The sequence below is a fragment of the Lissotriton vulgaris genome, chromosome 6, assembly GCF_964263255.1.
Source record: "Lissotriton vulgaris chromosome 6, aLisVul1.2, whole genome shotgun sequence".
Taxonomy (NCBI): domain Eukaryota; kingdom Metazoa; phylum Chordata; class Amphibia; order Caudata; family Salamandridae; genus Lissotriton; species Lissotriton vulgaris.
The window spans coordinates 1,377,732,292-1,377,751,376 of NC_141694.1; the positions used below are offsets into that span (position 1 = coordinate 1,377,732,292).

Below are 19,085 nucleotides of genomic sequence, written 5' to 3' on the forward strand. Positions count from 1 at the left end.
CGGTGCTGAGCATTGAAAAACTGGAGAGATTACCATTGACCGTTTCTGAGAAATCATCAGTTGAATGGATAATACATGGCACCATCACGATACCAGTGACGACTTTCCAGTTTCTGTATTGCTTAAAACACATACCAGCAGGCCTGTATGAAAGGTTGGGTAAAGAATACATTAAGTTGACCTGGAATTTACCATACACACACAAATGTTGGAGTGAGGGAAAGGAAGTATTTCTTAGTGGTAAAAATTGTGAAAGCTCAGTAAGCGGTACACTATTGTGTCAAGATACTAATTTGCACAGAGCCTGCAAATGTTCTTCCAATAACCTTTCTTGCCACCTGCAGGGTTCGTCCACAGCGGTGATATATCCAATTTTCAGGAAGCTTTCCAATGGTAGCTACATTATGTTAAATTATCACAGCTGTTGTGGAATGAAGCCAGGAATAAGCTATCTTGTTACTGTGTCAGCCAGGGTCACTTGTTGTATGCAAGTATTGCTTCTTAAAACAAAGACAAAAGGGGAGTCGCCACTATGGCCGTCACTGAACATCTCTTCTATACGAATTGATACTTTAAGCAGAATGAAAGCCATTCTTTTGCAAAAAAACTATGCCACTGACCACGTGCAGAGAGACTTATGATCTGCAAGTTGCAAGGTCCTCTGCAGAGATACATGCATTATTATCAACAAAACTGCCCAGTACATTTCGCAGAAATGTTAGGTCGTATCTTTAACATGTCTGATACCAGCGGTATTGCACATGTATTTAAGACGATTTTTTCCGGACTGTTTGCACCCTTTGAAGCAGTCCGGGCATTTTTCCTAACTTCGTCCACTCTGTGTTCTGCGGCCTGCCTCTCATTTTGGGACTCGTAGCTGGGATCTTATTTTTATTCCTCCTGCTCCGTTATGGCAAATCCGGCCACCAGCGATACCCAAGACAGCATGGAAAATGTGCTCCAGACGATGAGGTATTGTGAGAGAATAACACAGATCCTTGGCTTGGCTTGTTTGAGAGATCTGAATACCACATGGTTCCTGTCATTCAGACCAATCTGGCAAGATTGCATCTTACCTGTTCTACAATGCCTGCTTTGTGGAGAGCAATGAATGTTAGATGTCTGTCTAACACTACCATCGGTTATGCCAACGGATGCTGACGCATTACCGGGTCCGGTAACGGCTCATGTGTTGTGTTGCCCCAACAGCTACCAATCCTGATGACGGCATTTATTGAGATCTCACCGGCAAATCCAACTGAAGGTGAGATACGTGGATCAACAGGCCCCATCTGCTATGAACATTGTTAACGCGGCAACCAACGCTGACGGCGATGCTTTACCTATGTGCACAATGGACCTTCTTAATGAAGTAGTCGAACTTTTATCAACTGTGGTAGACAATTTCTTTGCCAGCCTTGATGACTTAATGTTTTCCCATGACACCGAAAATAACTAATGAACTTTGGCCCAAAAAAGTAATCTGCTTAAAGTAGAACTATTCTTAGAGATCAAGAATTCCTTGAACACTTCCATGAAACAATATTAGCATGACCCTCAAATCAAAACAGTTTGTATATTCTGCTATGGGAGGGTCTCGACCTTTTTCTTCATAACTAAGAGCCATTTCATAAACGTAATTTTCATGATTCATTTAGTTAGCATTGCTAATATCAGATCATAAGCTTACAATGAAGTAATTTCTTTCAAATGTGTACTATACAAAATGCTCATTTTTTCGTGTGCAGCCATTTCAAAATGCTTTTTACATGGATTTTTAGGAGTTGTACACACATGCTCCAGATTATATGTTTTAGTATTTACTCTTAGATGAACATAATAGCGTGGAGTGGGTGTTATGTATCATTTAAGAACCCTATTGTAAGTTTCCACAATTCATGCCCTTATATAGGTATAAATCACCATATCCTTATATAGACATAGAAATCCTAACCATATTAGGCATAGCTCATGCAGTCCAAATACGGCAGGGCTACTTCCATTCGTTCCGAATATCCACAACGATTTCTTGGAAAAACCCGCCTTCAGCAGTCAGGGACTTCCCCTTGCTTGAATAGTGATTTACCCAAGAACTCATTTAGTTTTCAAAGAAGAGAGACTCTTTGATGACGTTATTATGTCCAACTGTACGTCAAAGTCGGCACCTTCAAGGTATAAATATGCCCACACTCGCCCAAGCAAGCACACAGTGGTTTGGAGCAGTTCGACTATCTACTTGCCCGACGCACCCTGCTACAGCAAGTGAAAAGGAAGCCGACCCTCCAGCAGATGCACTGAGAGAGATGCTGTCTTTTCTCCTGCTGAAAAATCCAGCTCCAGTGTTTCCAAGCTACCCTTGCGGGTTGTTGGGAAATCGAGTCCCGAGACCAGCCTTCTCCATTCTAATCTAAGGTTTGGAGCGGATTAGACCCTTAGAGAAATCTGGAGCAGATCCTTGGCAAAAGAATACCACATTCATGCTACACCTCACTTACTCCTTCCCTCGTACTAATTTTAGGTTAGGTACACCGGGGTAGGCATATTTTAGAAGCACCAGTGGAGTACTTCTTAGCCTCTGTTATTTATGTATGTATTTATATATGGATTAGGAACCATACAATGCTCTTACAGTATTATTTTATTCTACTATTTATACTGTATGCATTATATTTTACAAACAGTTTTACTATTGTAGCAGTTCATTTCTTATGCTTGAGAAAGAAGACTGTTCAATAAAACCTTTTATTGAAAACGCATGTCTTTCTACTTGCTCTGCACCTATAGTGAAACGAAGCATGCACGATTGACTGAGTGAAATATCTATCTATTATTTCCACGACTCTGAAGATACGTTTTATCTTGGGGAAACAAAGTTGTCATGTTTATGCGGATGTCAGAGACTAATCCCTTCTTGTGAATTCGAGAAAGTTTCTAGTAACCTCTGAGCTTGCTGGCACACACAATTAAGTCTAGTATATTCGATAGAGAGCTAGTCAACCTAAGTCTAATCTATAGAATATATTATTCCAATGCACAGAGCCTATTGGGAATATAGGAACTACACTACAGAGTGACCGAAAGTAACATGTTTAGCACTACTTGCTTATGAGCGCTTTACTGCATTTAAATCTTACAAAATCAATATCTGAACTTCTATACATTGGATTTGTCATTTTGGTCCTATTTTGCTCAAATTAATACTCTCTGTTTTTCTGAAATGGTGTTGGGTATTTTTTAAGGTGTTCTCACTTTGTTACTGTATTTTGTTTGCACAAATACTTTACCCATTGTCTGCCTACGTGCTCCCTGCCAAGCTTTTAGAGGGTGAGCACAGGATAATTTAGGATTGTGTTGTGACTTACCCTGACTAGGATTGTGGTCCCTACTAGGACAGGGTGCATACCTCTGCCAACTAGAGACCCAATTTCTAACTCTTCTCAAAAATGCTTTTAAGCCCACACAATGCTTCATTATTGATTTTGTCAACATGTGCCTGATTAGGCAGAATGTTGGCTGCAGTGATCCAATCCTGCCATTCAAAGAATCGATTTTGTATCATCTTCCCTATAATACACAAGTACAGGTATAAATTAATCTGGGTCACTTATATTCCCAATTATGTAAATTGGCAATAGAGTTTCTCTCCTCCAATTTAGAACAGTTTTTCATGCATTAAGGCCTTCATCAATACAGCTAGCCACCAACTGTACACTGGCAAAACAATTGTGTCCTCTCTTTTATCTGGGTTTATGTTCATGGTAATAAAACGCCGTTTCCCGGCCTTCTCTCTGCAAAATATATTAGTCCGTCCCACTTCAGCAGACTTCAGCTGTAAGGTTCTATGCTTATAAAGGTTTGCCTCTAAATCCCCTTTAGAAAAAGATCACAACCAACCTTGGACCTCCCCCTTTTCACAGCCCTCACTAGAGTGGATAATATAACAAATCCTTCAACATAGGCTTAATGGGCTACCTGTGTTTTCTGAACTACAACAATAGCAACCATTTGGATGAACTTCCACTAGTCAACATCCATTTAAATAAAGGGGGAGTCCAGATAAATTCCATCTCAGAAGTGCTAATTCTTGTGGGGGTCTGTAGGAGACAGAATGCACAAATTAAACATTAACATTGGCGGAGGTAGTGCAATATAATTATTTATAAGTCGGCTGATTCTGAAAAATCAACATGGCTTAAATAGAGAAACTCGTGTGCACCTGTGTGGAATCACATTCTCTGTATGTTAGGATCAAAAGCAGAAGATTTTCTATGTTTGCAGGGCATTCCCAAAGTCTTTGGGGGTATTCAATGGACTTACTCCTAGGAGGAACAGGGTTGATCAAAATCACGTTCTTAAGAAATCACCTGTTCTTACAGATATAACATAAGTTGTGTAGGTAACAATAGCATAAGTTGTGTAGGTAACAATTACTAAATAATCTCGACCACCACAAAACTATTCCACTATGAAGCACTGTTTCCCAGCATGTTCCCAAATGCACTCTGACTGCATTAAGTTGATAATAAACATAAAAGCCTTTACAAAACCCAAAACCAGAACAAAAGTAGGCTGCGAGCTATACTGATTGGCGACCTCCTTCTATTAAATGGTTTGTAATTATGCAATATAACTACCTTTAATTATTCTTATTCCCTTTAAAGAAACTTTTGACTGTAAAGAACACCTCTGGTTTCCTCCACCCTACTAAGGGATCCTGATGATCTCATTTTTAGTTAGAACACTTGTATCTCTATTGAGCTATAACGACTTGTGTGATGGCCACCAACTCAAACTTCTTGCAAAAAGCAGGAGAAAATTCACTGTTACTATCACATCGAGCCTCAATTGTTCGCAGTTACTGAAATAAGAAAAATACTTTTCTAAACAAACTAAACATTTTGCCCACCCCTTCATGTACCATCCACCTACCACCAATGGTAAATAGAACACATTAAAACAAAAATCTTAGCAATAAAAAGGGTTCAAATTAAGATGCCTTGAATTATCTAACTGACTTAATGATTGTCACAGGGCCTCTGATGACGTCGGTGGACGGGGCTAGGACTTTAACAGCTGTTCCTTTTCGCCCCGTCCTCAGGATACCTTACCCCCCTTTAAAGCGGCATGGACGTCACCAGCGGAGGCAGAGCCAGCAGTCCTGATGTTGCACGCGTCTGACCAACTAGGGTCAGAGGCAAATAAGGAAACCCAGCGACAGCTGAACAACGCGAAAGCCGGAGGAGGAACAGGAGAGAAGACGCCAGAGACGAGCCACATTCGGGAGGAGTACCCGGGAGAGGAAGCAGACGAGCAGACCAGGAGAACGGACACGCCAGGAGGCCACTGACACCACGAGTCGCCCTGCCATACTTCTGGAGAAGTGTGGCTGGAAAAGGTACGGGCCGTTTAAAGGGTCTCTTCTCTTCACAGGGTGGGAAGGGGTAGGGGAGGATTGAGGGAGGTCACGGGACCACAAGTGTGTTTGTGAAATCCTCACCCCCGAGCACGCTCCCCAGTCACTACAGTTCGTGTTGGGCATGACTTGTTTCCTGGTGTAGGGCCCTGGTGACTCCTTCACTCCCCGTTACCCCCTCCTCTAGATCGGACCCCAGAACCTACTAGTAACCTCAGGATTGGTTTTTTTTTTTTTCCTTTTCACATGGCGAAGCTGGATGAATCCAAGCCGCATGACTGTCTGAAAAACTGAACTGTTGGAGACTGGAAGGACTTGAAGACCCCCACGATTCCTTGGTTGTTTATCCTCCCCTTATGAACTTTTGATTTGGATTGAGAGGACTTCTCCCCCTCTAGAGACACGCATCTCGTATTTCTTTTCGAGTGGTGTAACTACCTTCAGAATAAACACCTATTCCAGCCTATTAGAGTGGTCCTGTGTCAGTGTTATACCAGTAACCGGCTGTCCCCCTCTCACAATGATTTATCACAAATACGGATTTTACCACTTTAATGACGTGTATTGCTGCTTTGTCTTCTACAGATCTACCAACATGAGGGGATGCTGCAAAAAAAAAAAAAGAGGAAAAAGAATGATCAAGAACATAAATACAGACAATTTAACATATTTTGACATTTTAATGATAACCGCTATCAAATCATTTCTACGCATAACTATGTAGAGCATGTGAAACAAGCAAAAAAGGTATGTAGTACACACAAAGAGATTCAAACAGTCCCACATGACTAGAGATGCTTGGGCTATATTTGACCAGATGGTTATTGCTCATGTGTGCAATTTATATACACATCAACTCCATGGGATTCCAAAGCATCCATCCAAAGTTACTTTCAATCTCACCAATGAACAAATTTGGTATTTAAAAATATGCACTAACATACATAATCAAGTGCTAACCTGGTCCCATGCAACGTAACCCAACCTTCTCATAATAAACCTACCTAATCAAGCTCCAAGCGTTTCACACCAAACCTTATTAGTTAAAAACTTTACCTGCCACACCAAACAACAAACATATTCTTCAAAGAATAAATCTTTCACCATGCACCATTAAACTGCCTTTCAAGCAGTCTGCCTCATTGCTTACTTGTAGCTCTTGGTTGTATATTCATGAAAATACGAGAAGTGTACAATACTGGCAGAGACAAGCACAGGAGCATGTACATATCCAGAGTCATGCAGCTAAGCAGGCAGCTATTTATAATTTGCTTGAATGTCCCTGATGGCGGATGGGGAACAAGGACATGCTCCTGAGAGCCACCAGGCAGGTTGACCAGCTCTCCTATATAAAATACCTGTATCCTGTTTCCTGAATACACAGCCACGGCTCAACATTGCAGTGCAATCTTTTTGGAGTGAAGCGTAGGTTGAGAGACTCTGGCCTCAAGTACACCCTGCTCTTTCCTGCAAAACTAAAAATCATGGCGAATCAACACTTGTACTTCTTTATGGAACCAACAGACGCTTGGGACAGGGTGGAAAGGTACCAAAAAGGCTTTAAATAAGCTATCGCCCCAACCTCCCCCCAAATTATTCAATTCGCACTAGGCGCTGCACCTGGGACAAGACATCCCCCAGTCGCTCTATAGCCAGTGGTCCTTTGCCATCGCAACTGGAGAGGCTCCCGGCCCCGTCCTCAGTTTCTAGGCTGCATGATCCAGGCCACTGCAGAGACCCCAAAAACTCTGACACTGCTTCTTATAATAAAGGGTCAATCCCCTATTGTTCTTAGTCAGCAATTCAGTCATCTTTAACCCCACAAACTGCTGATGCCATAATCCAAGATCATATAATTTTTCAACCAGTACACCCATAAGACACACTGATAGATTGTAGCCTGGAATCTCCCTGGACCAAAAAACCCGAGACATGGCGCTGATGCCTGCTTAACCACACAATTCAAACCTTTGTCCCTAGCTCAGCCGCGGGCATTCTTGCTTGACCCTCCACGTACAACTGTGGTATGATCCACCTTTGAGATACATCACCTCAGGATCTTAAGTAGGCGGAATCTGGCCCGGGGAGTGTGGGGTGCTGAACTCCCCCCTTCCCTTCTTTCTCACTTCTTCATCTCTTGACTCCTCTGTTGGGCCCGGGAGGAGACCACCTGCATTTCAAACCCCTTACCGCCACTACCACCCCCACGCAAACCCATTGCGGTTTTGCAGCACCTACAGGCTAAATGTTCTTCCAAGTTTGTTTTTTTAGGTGGTCAGACGCCAGTCTAGGGTTGTTAGGAAGTTCATATGACCAGGCCTGGTCTTCAGTAGATGACAGATGATGCACTCATGCTCAGTCACGGGTACAGCTTGGGGGCGATGCTTTCAACCAGGGTCCCATGTATTCTATACACCACACAATACAACATGACTAAGTTGACGCTTATGAACTGGAATGTCCGTGGTATGGGTTCTGTGAAGAAGCGTCCCAATATATACATGTATCTTAAGCACCAGGGCACTCCCGTTGCCTTGCTGCAGGAGACCCACTAGGCAAAAGGCGAGGGGTCTAAACTAAAAAAAAAAAAAAAATATGCAGGAGAGGGCAGTGTTAACGCACTGAGTACTCTGGGTTTGCCAGAGGGATGCTTACATGGATTCGGGGCACTATCCCCTTTAAGTGTGTAACCACTGGGGACTGATGCGGACATGGGGTACATGTTGGTGAAAGGTGTCTTGGACAGTACTGCAATACTCATGGGCAGCATTTACTCTCCAAACACAGGACAGCCGCATATTCTTGCAGAGCTGTCACTGCACCTCGTTTGTTGGGAACATCTCTCATGTTTTGGGTGGGGCAGGGGTCTTCAATTGTGTACAGGATGTCTATTTAGATGAGTTAAACTCTCCACCACCTCACATGCCCACAATCTTCGTTGTTGCTTACTTCTCATAATGACTGTCACAGTGGATCTTAACAGACACTTGGAAGGCACTCCACCCAGGTGAGAGGGAGTTCTTTTATTTCCCTTCACATGACCTTTATGTGCGACTCAACCGTTTCCTGTGCTCACCATCCATCCAACTCAAAAATAACTTACGTTTATCAGTAAGACCATCTACATCACAATCCCCTATTACTGACTCTTCAGAGGGGAGAGCATGTATCCCCAGTCCTGACCTGGCGCCTACAGCCTTTAACACTGGAGGATTAGGTCTTCCGAGAGACTATAACTAATTTCTTGCTGAAAACAGAGAAACTGCCAGCACTCTCATTATTGAACGGGACGACTTAAAATCACTGATGAGAACACTGCATAGCCCTGGTGCCGGAGGCACGTAGCACATCAAAGAGGGAGCTCTAGCATTCTCTGGGTGATCTTTAAAGGTCCATGACGTGTGAATATGCTAAAAAGGATCTTTCAAGAGCCAGGAAAAGAACATGCAGAATTAACTGAGACGCTGTGGTGCATTGATTATAAAGCGTACCTGGCTAAAACGAATATAGAATACAAATCAGAGAGGCTCCTGGCGAGTCTGATCAAACAAAACCCATTAATGTCACCATCACAGTTATCCATCTGCCATCCAACAAAGCGGCCTACACAGAGGAGGCGATCCATGCAGACTTCCGCGAGCACTACCAGGCTCTATATGTCCCCATGAGCTTCTCCTCTCAGGCCCAGATAGTGGACTTCCTTGATGGAGTGGCACTTTCAAGACTGGCAGCAGACCGAATAATCGCGCTAGTCAGCACAATTAGAGCACAACATTTGTGATAATTGATGGCCTACTCATAGAATTTTATAAAACTTACATTGACATACTGGCACCATGACTTTTGAGATATATAATGCTGTGAGCTGACCCCCTCCATGGGGGAGTCCCTCCTGATCTCTCTCCTAAAACCGGCCCGTGTTTTGCTGGATGTAGCGTCCTATCGGGCGTTGCCCATGCTTGGCACGACTACAAAATATTGAGCAAGGTTTAGGTGTAGTGCTTGATGGAAGCGATGCCAGAGCTCATCCTCCTCGATCAAACCAAGGAACTTTACATCCCTCAATATATGCAGACTGCACGACTCCTGGAGGAGGCACCGTCTTTGTGTTCCTACTCAGATGGCCTGGTACTGTACCTGGAGAAAGTCTTTGGTATGCTTGACTGGGAATGCATGTTTCCATACTACGCAAGATAGGTTTGGTCAGTAGGATGCTGCGGCTAATTAAATTGTTGTATGCAATGCTAATATTCATAACTTAAAAAGACTATCATTCATCAAGCTATACTCCACTCTCTAATCTTTTACAAAGGTAACCAAACTATTTCCCTAAAGTTCAACCCAAGGCCATCTAGATCGCTATTTCACTGGGGGCATGCAATAGTGGCAACAGCGGGACAAACCCTTTGTACACGTTTGAAGATAGTTTTATTCAGAAAGATACAACATTCCTGAATTAGGCAAGCCAGTTCCAAATATGGGGCTCTTACCTCTCAGATTAACCCAATTCTTTCTAGTGTATAGCTTGACAGGGGTAGACTAATTCCAGAGCCTAGTATCAGGCCTCAGGGTAGACCAGTTTCTTTCACTGGTCTTTGGATTCCGTTTCCCTTTTTCCGTGTGACTGTATAGGGCAGGCTCTAGTGTTTTAATCCTTCTTGCTTGCTGACTAGGTTAGAAAGAAGCAATCCACGCCTAAGGTTAGTTGACTTTTTAACAACAAGGGGCCCCAAATCAGTCAGCAGGGACCTCGGGGAACATACTTTTTTCAAACAACATTGGTCCCAAGCATGCAAAGGAATTGAAAGCAAATAAAAATATAGACAGAGTCAATCTATATTAAGAGAGACATGTCCAGCCGGACAGTGGTCTTTCAAAGTTTTTACTCAATTTTCATGTAGTTGATATCACACAGAGTAGTGATATCAACGCCAGGTAGTGAGATCCTCAACCGACTGACCCGGTTCCCCTGGCTGCCGACGGATACCATCGAGTATCGCGGCTACCGCCGCCCGATTGTGGGCGGGCGTTATCTCCAACTGCCAACCATTGATGTATATTGGCATTTAGAGGCTAAATCCTTGTTAAGGCTTTCACTGCAAATGTCCTGATGATGGACCCCGTGATTTACTAGGGGTCCGAAACGCCGTCGACCTTTTAAGCACCAAAAAACTAAAACGCGATTACTATGTGTTCTGAGGTGCTTAGTTGTAATACTCTGTACAATTGCATTTATGACAGAGCAACGTGTTTTGCCTTATAAAGCCCTTCTTTGCTTTCTATATCCACCCTTTGTACCCGCTCTGGAAGTGCTGGGCACAGGCTTGTGTTCCACACTGGCTGACCTGTGGAAGGTACTCTGTGTGATATCAACTACATGAAAATTGAGTAAAAACTTTGAAAGACCACTGTCCGGCTGGACATGTCTCTCTTAATATAGATTGACTCTGTCTATATTTTTATTTGCTTTCAATTCCTTTGCATGCATGGGACCAATGTTGTTTGAAAAAAATAAGGTTAGTTGACACCATCTTTTGAATCTCCCTCTACTCCCTTTAGGCTCCTTTTTTAGTCTCTCCCCTTTCACGGTTATTGGCTCAATTCAATGGGCAACATTTCCAGCAGGGCTAGCACTTTTCACCATATCAAAAATGCTTATGAATGGCTTTGAACAGCACTGCTAAAGATGCTGCCACTCTTGGTAACAACTAGTTCTGGCTGGGCTTTCTCCTTCCTCAAACCAGTTTCTAGGCATCCTAAGTGTCCCTGTGTCTGCTGTTGTCCCAGCTTTCGATTTGTGGAGTACTTTGGTAGTACTGGCTGGCAGACAGATGTGTCAAGCTGGCAGACCAATATTGCTCAAGCTGTGGAACAAAGACCGCCAAGAGTGGGAAGCTGAATAGCAGATGAAGGTATTTTGACCAACCTGAGCTACTACTACAAGCACACTTAGGATAGAGGCCAACCCAGTGTGAGTACTTCGTTGGTCCATTGGGAAACAGCAGCTGATAAGGCCCCGAGAAATACTCTTACGGGGCAGGTAAAGAAACCCAACCAATTCCACAAGAACTTGTGGCGGTCATCAGCCTCACATCCTTGACAAGACTGCAGGTGAAATGCACTACTGCAATGGGGCACTGGCACATTCTCAAACTGAAACCAATAAGAGGTGATACACAAATCCACTATCACATAGACAACTGGCTAAAATAGTAATTTACCACTAAAGAAACAAGGTTGCTCAATCTTTGTAGTCCTGTCTCCTCGCTCGAGGCCTTGCCACCTCCACCCTCCTGAATGGATTCCTACGAGTTGCATCTCCTCTCTTATGGACAAGGACAGCAATGTGTGAGACAAGGACAGGGTCAGGTGAGTCACAGTGAACAGCTAACCTAACTGTGCCCCGCTGTGCAAAAACCACTGTGCAGGGATCACCTCCTTGGCATATTATGGGGCCCAATTTACACTCTCTCATCCACAAAAATTGGCAGCTGTTTCTGTGAAGAACATCAATGTGTTCCTCAGTCACCTTCATGCAGGAGTCCAGTGGACCTGGATTTTCACTGGCTGCTCCATATCTAGCACTTCCATACAATTTCAGAGATAGCCAGTGACAAAGAGAATTTTGGTGTATCTACTAAAGGTGGCTAAATCACCAAAGTACTACCTAGTCCACCCCTTGGTTCCCTTGGAATGTTTCTCCTCTTGTGAAGAGGTTAATTTAAAGGCATTTATTTATTTATTTATAAAGTTTTATATGGCGCGAACATGATCCCGAGGGATATCAGAGCACTCTACAGTTGTGGGGAAAGGAAGGTAACAGATGCAGTACATGTGTCAAATGGGAATCCAGACAAAATCACATATCAAAATAAAACTCACAGGACAAGAACGGTTACATGTACACAGGATCAGTAGAATAATAAGAACATAAATGGTACATATCGAGATGGAATAGCAACCAGCGCAAGGGCTTAAAGGTCTAAGCCCAATGTCTTAGAGCAGACAAACCAATAACCTATTAAGGTAAGAACTTGCTCATAAGGAATCTTTTTACTTCTAATTTGAAGGCATCCTTGGAAGAGATTCTACGTATTTCCGGTGGGAGGGAGTTCCAGGTCTTCTGAGCTGAGCCGGAGAAGGCTCGGTGGCAAACGTAGGGTCCTCCAAGAGAGATTAACCTATTCTCTTACCACTAGGGAAGATGAGCAGAGCACAACCATTGCCTTGTGTCTTCTCTACTTTACCCAGGTTGTTTCACACTGACAAACTCGCCACTTATTGCCGAAAGATTCTTGATCACTCAACCACTACTAGTCCCTTGAAGGCACACAGTATCCTACACGCTCTGACACTGAAGATATGCCTTAAAAACATACAACCTTTTAAAATACATCTATATATATAAAAACAAATGTATGTCTGTCTGTTTGTCCTTTATGCATTACTACACCATTCATCCGATCGTCATGAAACTTTGGGAAGTTGTTGAGTACACTCCCGCGAAGGTTTCTGGCAACAAAAAAAAAATGTGATAAATATCGGCCCCCCGGCCCCCCTGGGCCCTCATAATCTTTCCAATACTGAACGTTTACAGTTTCCGGTGCGACTCGGTTTTGCAATGACCATCAACAAAGCACAAGGACAATCGCTGCAAGTGTGTGGACTACATTTGGAGAATCCGTGCTTCTCACATGGTCAACTGTATGTGGCCAGCTCACGCGTAGGAAAACCTTCTGATTTATTGGTGTACGCACCAGACAGAAAAACAAAAAAAAACGTGTATCCACAAGCACTCGAATAAATAAACAGAATTAAAACAACACTTTAAAATGTTTTCCATATTAAAATGAATAAGTTTCAATAAAAATGACACAATGTAAATTGAATATTATCATAACAAGTTTCTTTCTTCTGAGATCGCAGCAAAGCGCGACGGGTAAGCTAGTTTTAAATAAAATCCGCAAAAACATTATTATAGTGGATCAGCAGACTTGATGGAGTTTAAAAAGCGGTACTTTTAAAACAATGGCCACAAACTAACATTTCAATTTATGAAATAAAATAATGACCATCTAAAAACATGCTCCAAGCAGTACATTAAACTGAGTTTACAATTGCACTTCCTTTCACTCACTTTTGTGGAATTCATTAGCACTTGATACCCTTGTAAAATCTTAGTTTCGCTTTGAAGGGTGATTTTAAGCATATAGATTAGATAATTAAATTGTGCTCTCTCCTAAAGCATCACGTCTATGATCTTTTGTCAGAGACAGAGTTTTTATTTATATCCATGACCAAGACTTTATTATGAAAAGTTCCCTTTCCAATCACTTTCTTATTGATAATTTCCAGATCTAGTTTTCTAAAGCTAAAAATGCAGTGCTATAACTTAGTAAGGGGATACCTTTCCATAATAAGCTATAAATAAAAGAGAAAGTTCAAAGCACCCTGACCTAACCACTAAATATCATGAGTTCTTCCAGTACCAAGGAAATTGGGATCCAAGCGTCTCCTAATGCTCTAAGTCAAACAGCCAGAAAAGGTAGTTTCAAGTTACTTATTAGATGTGATTATCTCCAGTTTATTTTCTGCCTACCATAAAGTAAGATGTAACAACCCCTACTCTTCAAACTGGTCACAAAAACTGAGCCTTTATCAAAAATGATTGCCAATTACTTTTTAATTAAGATTCTATCGTGTTGTGTATTTTGTTGCAGCAAACATCAGCAAGAAAATAAAAAACAAAAGATACAAATATCACAAATTCACATTCAACTGCGCACGATAAATCCACAATATGAAAATTATGTGTTGATACCTAGAACTCGACCTCATGAAAAGAAATGTTTTTTAAAATAAAGCCAATAATCATGAATTACTCTTAGAGTTATGTCATACATGTAAAGTATGTATTCCCATTGGTGCTTCCACGATTCCCATCAATGTTCACCTCTATTTGTCATTTCATATTGTGCTAATCTTTGTGCAACCCCATCCACCCCGCACTGTACTTTTTCCTTTGCGATATGCCACTTGCTAACACAAGAGACAGGTTACAATCCACAACTGTAAATTTATGAAGTTCACAGAAAAACTGTAATGCATTTAACTTATGGTTGGAGGTCTAGTCTGAAAATAAAGTTGTTGACTTGTAAAAACTCCATAAGTAATTACTTCTAAATTCTGGGGTGCAGGAATGAGTTAATTTAGGAACTTTTGCAAGGTCGTCTAGGCACAGGCTAAATAGGCCTGTGGCTAAGACACAGTCATTTTAAGCCATATTATTTTTTAACCCTTTGTTTGGGCCTTCCCTATGTACTTACTTTAACTTAGACTTGTAAAATTGGGGATATTTTTTTATATATCTTTTTATTAATGAAACCATCAGCAAGAAACACATTACAGAGGGTCAGCCAGAACCACCGAGTCTACACCATGGGGTCACAGGATACAAAAATCTTACGACTGTAAGGGAACTTCACGGGGAGGGGGGGATATCAAAAGCAGCATTCGGGGGTGGGGTACAAATTTCCCCTCTGTAACTGTTCCAGGGACCCCAAACCATTGACCACTTTCGAGGGCGTCCCCTCGCATGATATACAGTTTTCTCCCTAAACATGCACCAATCTAAATTGTTTTCCCACACTTCCAGAGTGGGAGGTTGTTCAGCTCCCCACAATTGGGCTATATTAAGTTTAGCAATCATGAAAGCCAGTGCAGCCCATTGCTTCTGTGAGGTAGTTGAGTCAGTCGGCTCCCAAATGTTAAGTAAGCACCTCCCCGCCCCTGGTAAAAGGGAGACCCCCAGGACTCTATGCATAGTGTCATGAATGTTGCGCCAATATGTGGTGATGTGTTCGCACTCCCAGATGGTATGTGTAAAGGTTCCAAGAAGACCACATTGCCGTTTGCATAATCCCCCATCAGAAAGTCCCATTTGTACAAATCGTGAACCCGTGAGGTAGATCCTGCGCATAATTTTTAGTTGAACTAGCGTCAGGCGAGCTGGGATAGCGACTTCTCTTGGGGAGGACACTGCGGTCTGCCAATCTTCCTCATCTAGCTCTATCCCATCCTGCATCCATTTGTCCCTAAGCGCCTCAAGGGGGCCAGACCTGTGGTTGATCAACTTTTTGTATAGCAAGGAGATCGTTCTGTCGGGAAGGTGTCCGTCCAGTATCCGGTCCTCCAGAGGGGAGGCCTCTGGGGGCCATGTCTCCCTGGGGAGCGCTGAAAGAAAGGAGTGACGAACCTGCTCATAACGGAAGTATTCGGCATTTGCTAGATCGTATTCCACCTGCATTTCCTCAAACAATTTAATTCTCCCCTTCCCCCAAATATCTTTGATCATGGAGATCCCTATAACATCCCACCTATCATATCCTTTAATTTTACAAAGTTTGCCAAGTCTTTTGGAGTACCACAGCGGGGTGGCCATAGTCAGTTTATTCTTCCAGCCCAGCGAAGCTGTGCCATCATGCCAGATCTGAACCTAGTGTTTAGTTGGTCCTGTTAAGGCTAGTTTATTCGGCCGAGAATATAATGCTCTATTATATCTACCGCCGGGAAGAAGCCATTTATCCATAGCGTATCCAGGGTCATCCACCCAGCCGTATGTGCAGTGGTTATTCACCGGCAATTGGGAGGCCCAGTAGTATCTTTTGATGTCTGGGAGGGCAATGCCTCCGTCATACCAGGAAAGTGTTAGTTTGTGTAAAGCAATGCAGGGCCTGCCCTACAACAATAAACTCCGCTGAAGGCTCTAAATCTCACGGAAGTAAACCGGCGGCACCACATCCAAGGTATTTTGCAGGGCGTAGAGATAGCCCGGGAGAGCAATCCTTTTAAAGAGGGCTGCTCTACCCAACAATGAGAGGGGGAGCTTCCTCCAGCTGGAAATGTCGCTCTTAAGCCTCTGCAGAGGGGGAAGGAGATTTCTGGAATACCTAACCGAGGGGTCCAGAGAGACGAATATTCCCAGATATTTGAACCCTTTTGTATTGATCTGTATGGGACATATTCGTGGAGGGGTTGGGGGAATCGCCCCTCAAAAAAACAACAAGGATTTCTCCCAGTTGATTGAGAGTCCTGAGTTTCTCTCGAAGGAGGCCAGGACATCAAAGATCACGATAAGGGATTTACGGGGAGAGGTCAAATAAAGGAGTATATCATCTGCATACAGAGATATGCGGTCTTCCCATTCAGGGGACCACCGCATGCCCCTAATCGAATGTTCCCAACGAATCCAGGCGGCAAGAGGCTCCAGCGCCAGTGAGAAGAGAAGGGGGGACAGTGGACACCCCTGACGAGTGCCCAGTCCGAGCAAGAATGGAGCCGAAGCTCTATGGTTTACCACTACTTAAGCGAGCGGTTCCGTGTACAGCAGACGTATCCATCCGATGAACTCGGGGCCAAACCCAAATTTGGCCAAGACAGCCCATAGATAAGGCCATTCAATTGTGTTGAAAGCCATTGTTGCGTCAAGAGACGCGATTGTAGCTGGCTCCTGAAGAGTATGAACTCTGGCCAATACCCCATGTAATCTACGCAAGTTCAGGGCTGTGTTTCTGTGGGGCATAAAGCCTGATTGATCAGAGGGGACCGTATTGCTAATAACTTTTACCAGTCTATTTGCCAAGAGCTTAGCCAAAATCTTCGGCTCAGCATTTAAAAGAGAGATAGGCCTGTACGAGGCACAGTTCGTCTTGATCTTCCCCTCCTTATAGCCACGACTATTGTAGCAAGTCTCTGGTCTCTAGGGAAGACCCCTACGTCTCTGGAGTCTACAAACATTTCTTTCAAGTAAGGTGCAAGTTTATCTGGCTTAAGTTTGTAAAGTTCAATAGGGAGTCCGTTGGGGCCTGCCGCCTTACCGGAGTTTAAGGAACGGATGGTCTGGGCGATCTCGTCCGCTGTCAGCGCGCTATCCATGAATTTTGATCTTTAGGTGAAAGACACAGGAGCTGTATGTCTCAGAGTAACAGTTGGGAGTCAGCTTCCGAGCGAGGGGAGACAGAGGTGTAAACCGCTTTGAAGTGGTCAGCGGATTTAACAACTATGTCCTGCGGTTCTGTGAGTTGTATCCCTTCCTCTGTTAGGAACTCTGGGACCAGACGGCAGGCCCAATCTCTCTTATCTAGCCCGGCGATAAGCTTCCCTGCCTTGTCTCCCAAATCGTAGAGCCTGTCCTGTTGTTCCCTACCGAGAGCCTTGGCCCTATCAATGACTAACGCCTTGTAGTCGTGTTGTTTCAGGCTCAACTGATTAAGATTAGCCCGCGTTACTCCCAGCTCCAATTCTCCCTCAAACCTGCCGATTTCAGCCTCTAACTCCACCACCTCCCTCTCTCTCTCTCTCCTTTTTAGAGCCCGCTATCAAAGACAGGGCTTGGCCCCTGATGACCGTTTTAAAGGCCTCCCACAGGGACCCAGAAGAGGACACAGATCCCACATTGTTAGTGAAATATTCATCTAGCGCTGCGATGAGGTCTTTACGAATTTTAGGATTGCGTAGATACCACGGATTGATTGGGGCCATCCTTCCCGCTGCGCCCCGAGTTACAACTATGTGGATCCACAATGGAGAGTGATCAGAGATGCCTCTGGCCAAGTGTATAACCTCTGTTATGCAGGAAGCTTGTGCGACAGGGACCAGACAGTAGTCCAATCGCGAGAGACTATCATGCGCTCCAGAGTGGAACGTATATTGCTTTTGATCTGGGTGGAGTAATCTCCAACTGTCAACTAGGTCCACTGTATCTATAAAGTCTGGGAGCCACCTCATCGCCTGCCCCGTTTCCCGTGGGGGGTGCCTATCCACAATACCAGAGATGACCGTGTTAAAGTCGCCCCTTAAAAGTAAAAGTCCCTCAGAGAGTGAAAGTAGGACCGTCACTAAGTCTGCTATTGTTGTGCTCTGTAGCCCCGGAGGAACATAGATGGATAAGAAGGTCACGTGTTGGCCCTCCCACGTGCCCGTGATTCCAATATATCTGCCACTCCCATCTTCCCATGTGGTAGTCACTGCCAATGGGAATGCCCTACGAATTAATATGCCCATACCCCTGGAACCAGACGTGAATCCTGAGTGTGCGACCAGTTTGTACCTCATTCTGTGTAGAGCCTTGCATGAGTTCCCAATGAGATGTGTCTCCTGAAGCAGCACCACGTCTGGCGCCTGTCTTTTGAGATACTGAAGGACCACACTTCATTTAATTTTGTCCCCCAACCCGTTAACGTTCCAACTCAACACCTTTATTTCCCGACCCCCCATCGTCTACCCGGTACAGCCCGCAAACCCCTGCATTACGTCTATTGGACCAAATTACTGCGCTGATGCAACCAACAACTATGTTGATAGCAACAAGGGGCCCCAACTTAGTCAACAGGGGACCTCGGGGAACAATTCTTTCAAACAACAGTGGTCCCATGCATATTCCAGTAAAAGACCAATAAATATAGACGAAATCAATTCTATATTTAGAAAGACATGTCCAGCCGGACAGAGGTCCTTCAAGTTTACTTAATAAACAATGTTTTTGCAAGATAAAACAAAGATACCTTCCACAGGACCCCTGTGTGGTACACAAGCCTGTGCCCAACACTTGCGGGATGTTTACAGTTGGAGAAAGATAGGAAAGGTTTTTAAGGCAAACAAGCGTTCTTCTGTT

At 43.7% G+C, this 19,085-nt stretch overlaps 1 protein-coding gene across 1 annotated transcript in view; it reads right to left on the reverse strand.

Moving 5' to 3' along the window:
- The window catches only part of VRK2 (VRK serine/threonine kinase 2), a 545,093-nt gene that overhangs the window by 464,759 nt on the left and 61,249 nt on the right, over positions 1-19,085 (reverse strand). The window contains exon 3 of the mRNA XM_086927491.1: positions 5,961-6,019. Within this exon, the coding sequence (XP_086783617.1) occupies positions 5,961-6,019 (59 nt within the window). The remainder of the gene's footprint in view (positions 1-5,960; positions 6,020-19,085) is intronic.